Source organism: Cannabis sativa, chromosome 2 (genome assembly GCF_029168945.1).
Source record: "Cannabis sativa cultivar Pink pepper isolate KNU-18-1 chromosome 2, ASM2916894v1, whole genome shotgun sequence".
NCBI classification, from domain to species: domain Eukaryota; kingdom Viridiplantae; phylum Streptophyta; class Magnoliopsida; order Rosales; family Cannabaceae; genus Cannabis; species Cannabis sativa.
Genome location: NC_083602.1, coordinates 4355598 through 4368545, shown reverse-complemented (window position 1 = coordinate 4368545; position 12948 = coordinate 4355598). Strand labels below are relative to the sequence as shown.

The 12948-nt window shown below is 27.7% G+C and overlaps 1 protein-coding gene across 1 annotated transcript; it reads left to right on the top strand.

Moving 5' to 3' along the window:
* Window positions 1-3160: 3160 nt before the first annotated feature.
* LOC115719801 (uncharacterized) lies at window positions 3161-4463 on the top strand (the record flags this gene model as incomplete). The annotated part of the gene is made up of 4 exons (XM_030648991.2): window positions 3161-3359; window positions 3463-3745; window positions 3855-4018; window positions 4291-4463. Coding segments are annotated over 4 exons (819 nt in total), but the record flags the coding sequence as incomplete, so codon positions are not given.
* Between the last annotated feature and the right edge of the window lie 8485 nt (window positions 4464-12948).

Here is a 12948-nt window from a genome sequence, read left to right as displayed (position 1 = left end):
GTAAGACCAATAATATGAACAATCAACGTAGAGGGTCTATCTCGGAATACACAGAACAACAATATGTTAAAAATGGTTGATAATGAATTCTCTAAGAGCTTGCAACTCATTGACTCACATACTCGTGAGTATGTTGAAAGACTAAAGGAACTACATCCAATATAATTCATCTCGGAGTTGTCACACTATGATAGTGTCTCGCGTTCGCTTCTCTGATCAACATTTACAGAAAGACGCGAGAAGTACTTCCCATAGTATACTTAGACCCAAAAAGTTATCTTCAGAATAAAGCATCCTAAGAGGATTGTTTGTATAGCGAGACAAAGAAGTGTAGTCAGCATAACCGTTATTTATAGATAAAGACAAGAGCAGTTATAGCAGTTATTTATTATTATCCCATGTGATGTAAATATGAAATGTGTGGACTCTCCATATTTCATAGGCAGTTATAAAGATAAGATCCCAAGGGAATATCAATCACCCAAGACTCCTATAAATAGGGGCAGGGCCTAGGAAAAAAGGATGGCCAATTTTAGAAAGAAAGAAGATAATTCATAAATTATATTTTGTATTTATACACTTTGTAAATTTCTATATGTACTCGTGGAGTATGAAGAATTAACTTTAAAACTACCTTAAAACTTTCTTGTCATTTATATTTATTATTACTATTATTATTATTCATTAATATTCTAAAGTCACTATAAAAAATCTTACTTTTAGTCACAACAAAACTTGTGACTAAAAGAGAAAAGATTGTGACTAATTATAAATTATTATTCCTATGTTGTGATTAAAAGGTCCGTGGCTAAAAGTATTAGTCACAAAAATTAAAATTTATTGTAACTAAATGTATTTTTAGTCACAATACTTGTTGTGACTAAAACTAAATTAGTGACAACTTGTAACTAAATATTATGTTTTAGTCACAAGTAATATATTGTTGTGACTATAAGTCACATTTAGTCACAAAAAAATTATGTTATGACTAAAAAGTTGTCACTATAAGTAGTAATTTTTTGAAGTGAATTTATTTATTACATTATTACTCTTGGTTAACAAAATTTTTTTTAACAGTTTGTGCTTTTATTGAGAGTCTTGTAAAAAAAATAATAAAAAAAAAGGCGAATAATTAGCAATTTTTTTCCCCGAACTTTGACATGTACTTAATCACGCCCCCTGAACTTTTTTGGCCTGTAGGATTTTCTTGTGAATTTCCAAGAATGCCCTACACCAACTCAAGCAATAATCAAATTAAAACTACAGGGACAAAATTATCCCAGAAAATTCAATTAAAGAAATGATTCAAACGACAAAGAAACTTGGTCATTTCTTCCCGCACGACAAATCGTTTAATCAAAACGATTTGTCGTTCTGCTTTGAACAAAACCAAAGCCAAACAAAGCTAACCCTAGCTCAGTTCTCACTTCGAACCTTCAAGAGTTTCTCAAACTCTCTCTCTTTCTCTCTGGTTCTCAAACCTTAGAACCAGAGATCTTTCTGGATCAAACAGATCGATCTTCCCAGAAATGTTCCCCAGAAAAACACAAGCACACACATACAAAGATTAACGCCAAAACAGTAGAGTTAGATAGAAACAAAAAAAACACCAGAAATTATAGAGGTTCGCCCTAGAAATTAGGGGTACGTCCTCTGATGAGCTCGCCTTGAAGATCGACCTCAGATCTGCACTATACTTGAAGAAACATACATCAGGTGAGAAATCCAAGTCACAAAGTCGACTGGTATTTCTGATTGTTGTTCTCTCTTTTTCTTTTCTGTGTTTATCTCTCTTTTTGTTTTCTTTCTCACTCACTAACTCTCTTTCTTTTCTTTGCATGAACCCTGGAACAACAACTTCGAGAGCTTAACTCTCAGATCTGGGTTTCTAGCTTCTAGAATCTCTCAACTGAGAGATTGGTAAGTCTCTGGTCCCCCTTTTATATTCGTAGATTAGGTTAAAAGGTGTGTAACTGAATTTCTGTTGCAAAACAGAAATTCAGTTACACAACTTGTTTAAGTTGTTGTGTCTGGTGAGTGGGTAAAGCCACGAGCCTTTTATTTTGTTTTTCTCTTTCTTCTGTAAAGCTGTAATAATAAGTAGACCAGGGGAGGTCTAATTTAACATGGCCGTTAAAAATTTCCCTTGAACTATTAAGATTGTTAAATTTAAGGACTTCTATCTAATTTTAGAAAAAAAATTCTAACATGGATGAAAGTTCAGGGGGCATGATTTAATACATATAAATGTTTGAGGGGCATAATTTGGTAGATATCAAAGTCTGGGGAGCATGATTTAGTACCTAAAACAATAAAATTGAATGAAATTAGATAAAAGTCCTTAAATTTAACAATCTCAATAGTTTATGAGGAATTTTTAACCGCCAAAAAAGTTCAGGGGGCATGATTTGGTATATGTCAGAGTTCGGGAAGAAAAATTGCTAATTAACCAAAAAAAAAAATATATTTTCCTTAAAAATAATTTAAAATTTCCATCCATTATAAACGACACCCCTCAAAATGAAGATACTCAACTGGGATAGACAACTTAGCGTCATGAGACAACTCAGTTATTGTTGTCTTGAAAATATAAGCTGATATTATTATTATTGCTCCATAATTATTATAGTTTTTTTTTTTTTGGAAAGGAACGATACTTCAAGAAATTAATATTATAGCACGATATAAATTTTCATTCGTTCTTGAAACATGACACTTCAACTTCTGAAAGGGAAGCGATCCATCTCTAAGTAATAAAATCGGACTATATATATATATAGTACAATCTCTTCTTCTTCTTCTATTTATACAAAATCCTCTCAAATAATACTTTTTCCTCTTATCGATCAGTTACACTCATGGATACTGGTACATATATATTTTATTCACATTTAAGTCATATTCTGTTATTTAAGTTATGTCATTTTGTAATATTTGTCTTGTGTTATTGATTTTGTAGAAATTTCAAGATGTATGAGAAATGTTCCACCATCTCACTATTTGATGAAAGTTAAATCGTTTAGTTTGCTTTCAAAGTCAAAGGAAAAACATGATAGTTCTTTTTTTGAAGTTGGAGGATACAAATGGTAACAATATATTGTGAAAATTACTGCAGTTATTTCTTTTGTATTTTTAAAACTGTCTTTTGGGTTAATTGCTATGTGTGTGTGTATATATATATAGGAGATTGTCATTTTATCCAAATGGAGACAAGAGATTAATCACTGATAACAACTACATATCACTCTACTTGACAATATGTGAGACAGAAAGTAGTCTTCCAAATGGTTGGGAAGTTAATGTTAACTTCTCATTGTTTATCTATAATCACTTACACGACAATTACTTGACCTTGCAAGGTAATTAAGTCTGTATAATAGTTATACATAAAAATATATAGTTATTTGTTATTTCTATATATATATTTATGTGGGTGCATTGTGTTTTTTTTGTTTGTTGTAGCTACGAGGCGTTTTCATAAAATAAAAAAAGAATGGGGTTTTGATAAAATAGAGTCTGTTGAAAGTTTCAAAAATGTATCCAATGGATATTTGCATAATGACTGTTGTGTATTTGGAGCTGAAGTTTTTATCATTAATCCTACTCCAAGCTTTGAAACTCTTTCTGTATTTGAACGTGGAGACATAAGTAATCCTATTTTCCGGTGGGAGATTAAGGAGTTTTCTAAGATAATGGACAAACATTCTTACAGTTCTGAAGAATTTAGTTCTGGAGGAGCTAACTGGTATGTTTGATATATATATACATTCTCATTCAAAGAGTACTGTTATAGTTTTGCTTTACATTTTTGGTTCAAATCTTATTAGTTTTTCTGTTTGCTGTTTTTGTTCTAGGTATTTAAGGATCTACCCGAATGGTAATCGAAGTACAGATGGAAAATCATTAGGAGTGTTTTTAATGATAGTAGAAGGCAGCTTTAAAAATAAGTCAACAATTTATGCGGAGTACTCTCTACGAGTAATTGACGAAGTTAATTCTAAACACAAAAAGCGTTCAGGTCATAATCATATTTATTAGGATATTTTTTTAAGGATATTGTTTTCATATGTTATAAGGTGTTCATAACACCTATACTGTTGTAAGTGAGCTTTCTAAGAGTATTGTTATTTGAAAACTTATGTGACATACTCTAATATCGCCATGCAACATCAAGTGGTGTACCTTTAGCATTATTTTATTATGATCATTATTATTTAAGTAGAGTCAATAACAAAACAATGGTGATTAAAAGCTTGATCATTGATTTTATAATTTTCATGTTTTATGCAGTTCAACATTGTTTCATATGTGGCAAAGGTGGTTGGGGTTTTTCTGATTTTATGTTACTAGAAGATCTTCACAAGTCTTCAAATGGATATGTCGTAAAAGATACTGTAATTGTGGAAGTTGAGTTCTCCGTTGTTTCACAGACTAAAGTTTCTCCCAAATCGACTGGGAATTGAAGCCAACCAAGTAGCTTAGTTCTGAATCTTCTGTTTGTGTCTTTCTTTCCAAAAAAGGAGAATATTTTTCAACTGTGTTATGAGAACTTAGTTAATTATACTTTATTTATGATTGAAATTCCGTTCCAAAATTTTCATAGTTGATATTGTAAGTAATTGATCTGTGCTATTTATAATGTGTGTTTTAGCTAGGGGTGTACATCCGATCCAATCCAACATTTTTTTCTTCATCCGATCCAATCTAATTAGTAATTAGATTTAGAAAACCATCATCCGATCCAATCCAGTTACGATTAAAATCCAATCCAATCCAATCCAATTACTAATTAGATTGGATCGGTTTTTAGTTGGATATTCAATTACATACATAAATTTTAATATTAGCTTAAAAATATAAAGAAAAATACGTAAAAAACTAAATATCACTTTTTATTTAAATTTAATACTTTATAAATATACTATTTTTTACAAGTGTATTGTAGCTAAAAATTAAATAATTAAAACAGTAACATTTCTAAGTAATTAAATAGAACAAAATATCATGAAAATAAATACATTAAACAATCAAGTGTTACAAATTGAACATACTGAAAAAATCTAATATATATTTTTCAATATTTTTTATTATATAAATAATTTTTTAATATATATAAATGTAATTGGATTGGATCGGTTTTTAATTGGATTTTGAGATTGACATCCAATAACCGATCCAATTCAATTAGAATCCAACTTTTAGCATCCAATCCAATTGTAATTGGATATCTAACTTTTTGTAATTGGATTGGATTGGATCGGTTCAGTTCAATTAGATTGGATTGGATGATGCCCACCACTAGTTTTAACATATACGTACATTGGTTTTTGAAGTTTAATTACTTGTGTCCTTATTAAGTATTTGACAGTATTGAGATAATTAATAATGTGCTTAAGTTGAGAGCCTTGACATAGCTAGACTATGGGCATGCATATGAATTTACAAAAATACTGGAATTTGGGTTAAGTTTTACAAAAATACTGTCACGTGGAAAAGTTTTTTAAAAATACTGTATTTTTATAAAATACCAGTAGAACACAAAACAGAACAACTCAAAACAACAGTAGAATAACTAAAAAACACCAGTAGAACACCAGTGAAAACTTAACACAGTATACTGTAGTATGAAACTTATAAAAAATACAGTAAAAAAATAAAAAAAAATACCGTCTGACAGTACTTTTATAAAAATATAGCAAAAGTTAGTATACCATGTAAATTTATCAATATATTTATTTAGAAAAAAATTAGTGTCATATCTTATCCTACCTCTAATACCAATACCATGTTAGGGCCAGGTTTGGGTTAAAGCGGGTTAAGCCCGTGCTTAGTGCCCACATAGCTTAGGAGCCAAAAAAATATTTTTTTTATTTAAATTATATATATAATTTAGTAATTTTTGAAAATACCACATATTTTTTAAAAGGTAAATATTATTTTGGACCATATGTTTTGTAAAAGTTACCGATTGGATCATGTATTTTGCTAAATGACAAAATGGATCATGTATTTTCTAAAATGGTAAAAATAAGACCCTGAGCTTAATTTTTGACACTTTTTTTTTTAAATATAACCAACTTGAAAACAATTCCTAATACGAACAGATACAAAAAATGTAAACAGTTTTGTCATAGCTCTTTTAGATCGGATTATAATTAAATTTTATTTTGACAAAAAATCAATTTAGGGTCTTATTTGTACTATTTTAGAAAATACAGGGTCTATTTTGTCATTTAACAAAATAAAGAGTCCAATTAATAACTTTTGCAAAACATAAGTCCAAAACGGTATTTTTCTTTCTCCAATTATTGGGTCCTTTTTTAAATAAAGGACCAATAATTTTTCTTTCTCCTAAGATCCACCCAATTCCAGGACCAACCTTGTATCATGTAATTGGATTCTATTTATAGCAGCGTTGTTAAATAGTTATTATTTTAATCTTTTGTGTTAGTTGCCTATATAAGGCTTTCTTATTTAGTTATTAGTTGTATTCTTTCACTTTTTTAACTTTGTAATTGAATGAAACTCTAATTTATATGCATCTTTTTTATTCTTCATTTGTTATTTTTCTCTTCACAAATAATTGTCATAATATTAGAGTAAGATTTATGAAAGCAAATTTCTTAAGCATAATCACAACTTTTGTAGGCGTTCGTACAACATCTGTACAGTTCGACATTCAATTTTTCAGTATTAATTTCTTTGAGTTCTTTTTTCTTAATTCGCATAGCAGTTTTGGCTATTGATTTTCGCATAGCTAACTTAAGAGCTGACTCGACATACCTACAACATTTAACGGTTTGAGATTAACAATTGTAGTACCCAATAAGTTACTAAAATCTCCCACATATCCCTATTCAAAATTTCCCTTCACTACTACAAAATTGGCTTTTCCCAACGGTTTATAACTGTCTTTTATACTATTTTCCAACGGTTCCTAAAACCGTTGGCTATGTGGGTGTCATAAAAATATGGAACTTTAAATGACGGCTTATAACTGTTGGGAAAAGTTACTTTAAATGACGGTTTACAACTGTCAAAAAAAGTCACTTTAAATGACGGTTTATAACTGTTGGGAAAGACTTCCATCGGGTAGTAACTGATGGAAAAAGTCTCTTTAAATGACAATTTATAACTGTTGCTAAAAGTCACTTTAAATAACAGTTTATAACTGTTGGAAAAGGCTTTAGTCAAATTATAACCAACAAAATACACTACTATAAATGACAGTTATAAACCGACAGACAATATGAGGCAAGAGAGAAATTACAAATGTTAATGCTATTCTTCCCCTACATTTTTAGAATTTAGATTTTCGATTTACAATGATAAAAAAATATAATAACAGTAACAATATTCTTATAAAAAAAATTCATACATTTGTCAAGTTAGATTATATATATATATATAAAAAAAAATTATACTGATCAAGTTAAAATATATATCTCAAAAAAGCAATCTTCTCCTTGCTCTATTGATTCTTCTTCAGTGAGGCCTACGGTTGCAAGAGGCGAAATGCTGCAAATAAACAGAACAGAGATACTCATCATTCGCAAAGAAAGTCCAGAATATTTTAGGAAATCTCAATCATTGGAATAAGAAAAGGAACATCACTACGGACCATTAAGTCAGTGTGAACTCTGAACTTTCTAATATGATAAATAAAAAGGTTCCCAAGTAACAAAGACCACTACTTAATAATAGGTTATAATCACCAATCTAACTTAATTTTGTGCTTCATATAAAGACAAATAATTTATCATCTAGTGTTTCGGTACCAAGGCAAGTTAAATGGTTATATGTATATATAGAGAGAAAAAATTCAGCAACACACAAATAATACAAAATTCCAATTAAGTTCACATAATTAATTTCTATTCAGGATTAATCATACATATTTTATATGCTTATATGATAAAATTCAGACAAAAAATTCATTGAACCATTGTAATTTTCTATTAGTTTTTATTTTTGCAAGCATTAATGTACTCAAATCCCACTGGGATTATAGTAAATGAAAATTAAGCACATTCAGATGGATCTTAAACATGAATCTCTTAAGCTAACAATATCCACATTCTATCTTAGCCACCTAAGGTAGGTTCACACATAACATACCTTATTACCTAAATTAGCGATAATAAAACTCATGAATAAAAGGGAGATTGAATTGAACAAGCTCAATATGCAAGCAAAGAAACAAGATTAAAGCAATGATTTAGGTGATCCAAAATTTATAAAACGTTTATACAGAAAGTGGAGAACAACGTACTTCTCCCAGTTGATGTTTTATCTCTTGTGTGGTGTTAATTGTGGTTTATCTTTATGAGCAATGACATTCTAAGTTTCCTGCATTTAAAAAAACCAAATTCGAAAACCTTAATCAATATAAAATGAAGCATCAAAAAACAAAGTATAGACAACATTGCTTATTGATAACTAAGCAGTATTAACTAAACCTAAACAAAGATAATATAAAAACCTTTAAAAGAAATTAGTAGGCAATATTTTCAAGTGTTGGTTCAGATGAGGCAATGCAAAACCACTCAGCCCAAAATTTGCATTTCACAATTAAACACAAATGTATCACGTACTGATTGGATTAACATTAGCTGTTTTTCAATTTCACTTTCTCAGTAACCAAACACTTTAGCTACATGGGAGTTGTACTAACAAATAATCAATAAACTTAATAATTACAAAGGTCCAGAAAGCTCAAGGCAAAATACTCAACCCCAGGCCAGCTATATCGAATATCATATTACTATTATCATTATAATATATATACCAGGCATGTATCACATTATCTGCTTTTTTTATTAGAATATTTTATCTATGGAAATTATTTTCTAATTAAGGAAATGATTTTCTATTTAAGGAAATAAATAAATAATTGATTTTCTGTTAAATGAATATTTTATATTCATTTAATCTGGACAAAATCAATTATGTAATATTCTATATATGGTCAGATTTCTATATTCATTACCTGATTTGATTTCCTGAATTAATTGTCAAAATATTCTGACAATTAATGTGGCGCAGATACTGATGGAGTATCTCACCTATAAATATAGGGTCTCGGTCCCCGAGCTCCTCACTCATTCTGTTCATAATAGCAAATTCCATCTAAAGAGAGTTGAGAGAGCGAGGAAGCCCGATTACCCATGGTAGTCAATTTCCTTTGCAGATCAAAGCTTATGTGGGATTAATGCTCAAAGAATCAATGGCTGGAGGTATTTCGATCCTTATTCATAGTATATATATGTTTGTTTAATTCTGCATTTTATATACACATACATATATTTCAGTTTATACATATAAATTGTCTAACAGTTGGTATCAGAGCGGTTTTTATCTCTGCCTTGATTTTAGTTTGAGTTTCATATATATATATACTCGTATATACAGTGTTTATATATATATATTTAATTCAGTGTTGATATATATTTATTTTCGTTTGTGTATATATTTATATATTCATATTCATTCAATCCCAATTGTATATATACATATATATTTTCATACATATATACTTGTTTATTCATTCAGTTCATATATATATATTCATATACATATATATATATATATATATATATTTTCTTCATTTCATTACGTATATATGTTGTATATATATATATTATTTATATATCTAAATGCTATATACAAATATATACATATATACATTTCATGTTTATATATATATACATACAGTATTTTTATTTTTCTGTATATATATGTATATATATTTATATATATATTGTATATGTATTAATACATTCATATATTAATATAGATTGTTCTAAGCATGAAAATCCACTTTGAAAAAACAAAGAAATCTCAAAATTATTTTTCAGAAAATTTTGGTGATTTTTAAAGTCTTTGTTTTATGTATTTTCGATGCATAAAATCTATATGAATGTCTTAATTTTTGCATTTAGATTCATTTGGAATTGATTTCATGATTTTTGGAAGTTTAAGGAAATTTTATCATGTCGTTTATGGCAGTGTATTTTTCAAAAAAAAAAAAAAAACAAGGGAAAAAATTTCGATTTTTTTTTTTATATATATTTTTTATTTATTTGGAAATATAAATTATTCTCCTATTGTTAATTTAGTCAATAAATTACATTCATTAATTTCCATTTTTAATTTAATACATATATTTAGAATTAATATGTTATTTAGTATAAACTGAAAATGGAAATTTGTTTTAATATGGTAATTAATTACATGATTTATTTAGGCATGTAATAATTGTGCAATTTGTATAATTGTGCATTTAATTATTTATTACCAAATTTATGTAATTTATTGTTTAAATTAATAAAATTTGAAAAATCTGCCATTAAGTATAGTCTTTAATTTTGCATTTAATTCATTCCATATAATTAATTGTACTAATTTGTATAATTACCTTATTTATACAAATTAATTATTAGTATAAATATTTAAGATATTATATGGTCATAAATGCATAATTAATTATATATTATGGAATTAAGCATTTAATTTATTATCATACAATAATTGTATTAATTTGTATTTATTTGGCAAATTTATGTTTAATGCAATTAATTTAGATTTGTATGATTTAAATGCTATACATAAATTCCTTTTATAGTGCTAGATATATTTAGAAATATTCAAACATTAAGATAGGTTGAATATTTTATATAGCACATTAAGTTTCATAAAACTTCATAAAATATTCATAAAACTTCTTAAAATGAATAAAATATGAATAAAATGTAAGTAATTTTGTGGTTTGACATAAGAAAACATGAATTGGGACAAATGCTCATATCTAGAACGGTTTTTAATGATCTTCGGACGACCACACTAGGAGCATTAATCTCAGTGATTGTCTACTATGTTAATAACGAAATTACTTTTAGGTAGAGCCCAATACCTAATGTCAAAGTGAAAATATAATTTTATATAATTAGGGAGTAGCCACAGCATCCTTATTTGTATAAAATTATATATTAATTAAAATTCACCTTAATGGACATAACTTGTAATTAATTATATAGGTATAATAATTTTACCCCACATGGATTTTATTATATTTGTATAATTAATTAGGATAATATGTTAAATTAAATTCTCTTAATTTACCCCTACTGTGGAGTTATGGGGATTTAATTTAATAGTGTTATCACAAATTTAATTAAAGATAGATAATAAACCTTCATTTTCCAAAACTAATTGTTTAATTAAATCTATCATAAAGTTCATCTAATTTTATTAAATTTAAAATTTAGCCCACAGGCAATTTTGGATTTAGTAAAATTTTAATCTTCAGTTTATACTTTGGTGTCTAGTGAACCACATAATTTTAAATAATTAGGGAGTAGCCACAGCATCCTTAATTATATAAAATTATATATATTAAGTGGATTAAGATCACATAATGGACATGAATTATGTGAACATAATAATCTTACCCTACAGGGATTTTATTATATTCACATGATTAATATGTTAAATTAAATTCTCTTAATTTATCCCACAGGAAATTATGTAGATTTAATTTAATAATTTTATCATAAAGTATAAAATTTTGAAACATTTATAAATAATTAAGTGTTTCATACCTTTCATTAAGATAGAAATATTAAACTTTAAGTTTTTCATAAATTGTGTAAATCTATCATAATCTACATCTAAATCTAATCTTATTAAATTAAAAATTTAGCCCACAGGCAATTTTTGTTTAATAAGATTTCATATTTAAGCATGTTTATTCATTGGTAAAAACATGATTCATTTAAACCTCAAAACTATATATGTAATTTTATTACATCACTATTCATAAATTTCTTCCATACTAGTAGAAAATTTCTTCCATAACAGTAGAAATTTTCAAAATTTATTCTGATAATTTCATCAAGCATATACAGTTTTTACTGTATAATTAAGAAAAATAAATCACACTTTATTATCACCAATAAATTTTAATTTATTGTGTATGAATTCATTCTAATATAGTTAATGTGATTATTAACACATAGTGGATTATTTTAGATTGTTATTCCACATTCATAATTTCTTGCAAGGTTTACAAATAAACCTAAGAAAGTCAGTAACTGTGAGCAAATCTTATCCACAGACAAGATAACTTCTCACATTTAGAAGTTTAAGGAACAAGCAATATAGTAGTGGCTTTGTTTTAAAATTGGCAAAGATCTTTATGTTCCAAGATTCTATTGAAACTTGATTTAGACACATTTAGAGGTCTTTACTACAAATGATGTCACTCATAAAGATATGCAAGTTCAATCTGACAATAAGAAATGTGTTATTAATAAGAATTCTTCTACATTATAGCACCAAAAATTATGGAACATATCTCCGTAAATAGAAAAAATGTTAGTAAATGGTGGGGATCTTCATTACACTTGATTTTACTAACTTTATTTAGAACTTGTGTGAATTTCATTAAGAATATGTATTCCAACAAGTCAAAATCGGTGCATACTAGAATTCTATCATATTAGAAATCATACAAGTCAATTAATTTTGAAGACATGGACTCAAATTTTGCATCTCCTTTTTAACGATTACTCACATAAATAATTTTTCTACAAAAGTATAGATTTATATGTTTCAAAGACATTTAAATCTTAAGTAGAGAAATGGTGCATTTTGCATATTAAGATAGTGAGATCAAATATAAAATGGAGAATACTACATTAAAATTCGTGAGTATGGATAAACTCCCAGTCTATTTGTAAAGTTTCTTTGAAAGCATGGGTTCATTGCCCGATACATATGCTTGGTACACCCAAATTATAGTGTGTAACAGATTTAAGAAACTAAGCATTTTTTGGACATGGGGTGGAGCCTACATAGCAAACTCCAATCTTTCCTAAATCTTTGTCTATTGATACTCAACAATGGGGTGTACATATCGAATCGTGTTCTAACCAAAGTTGTTTCTCA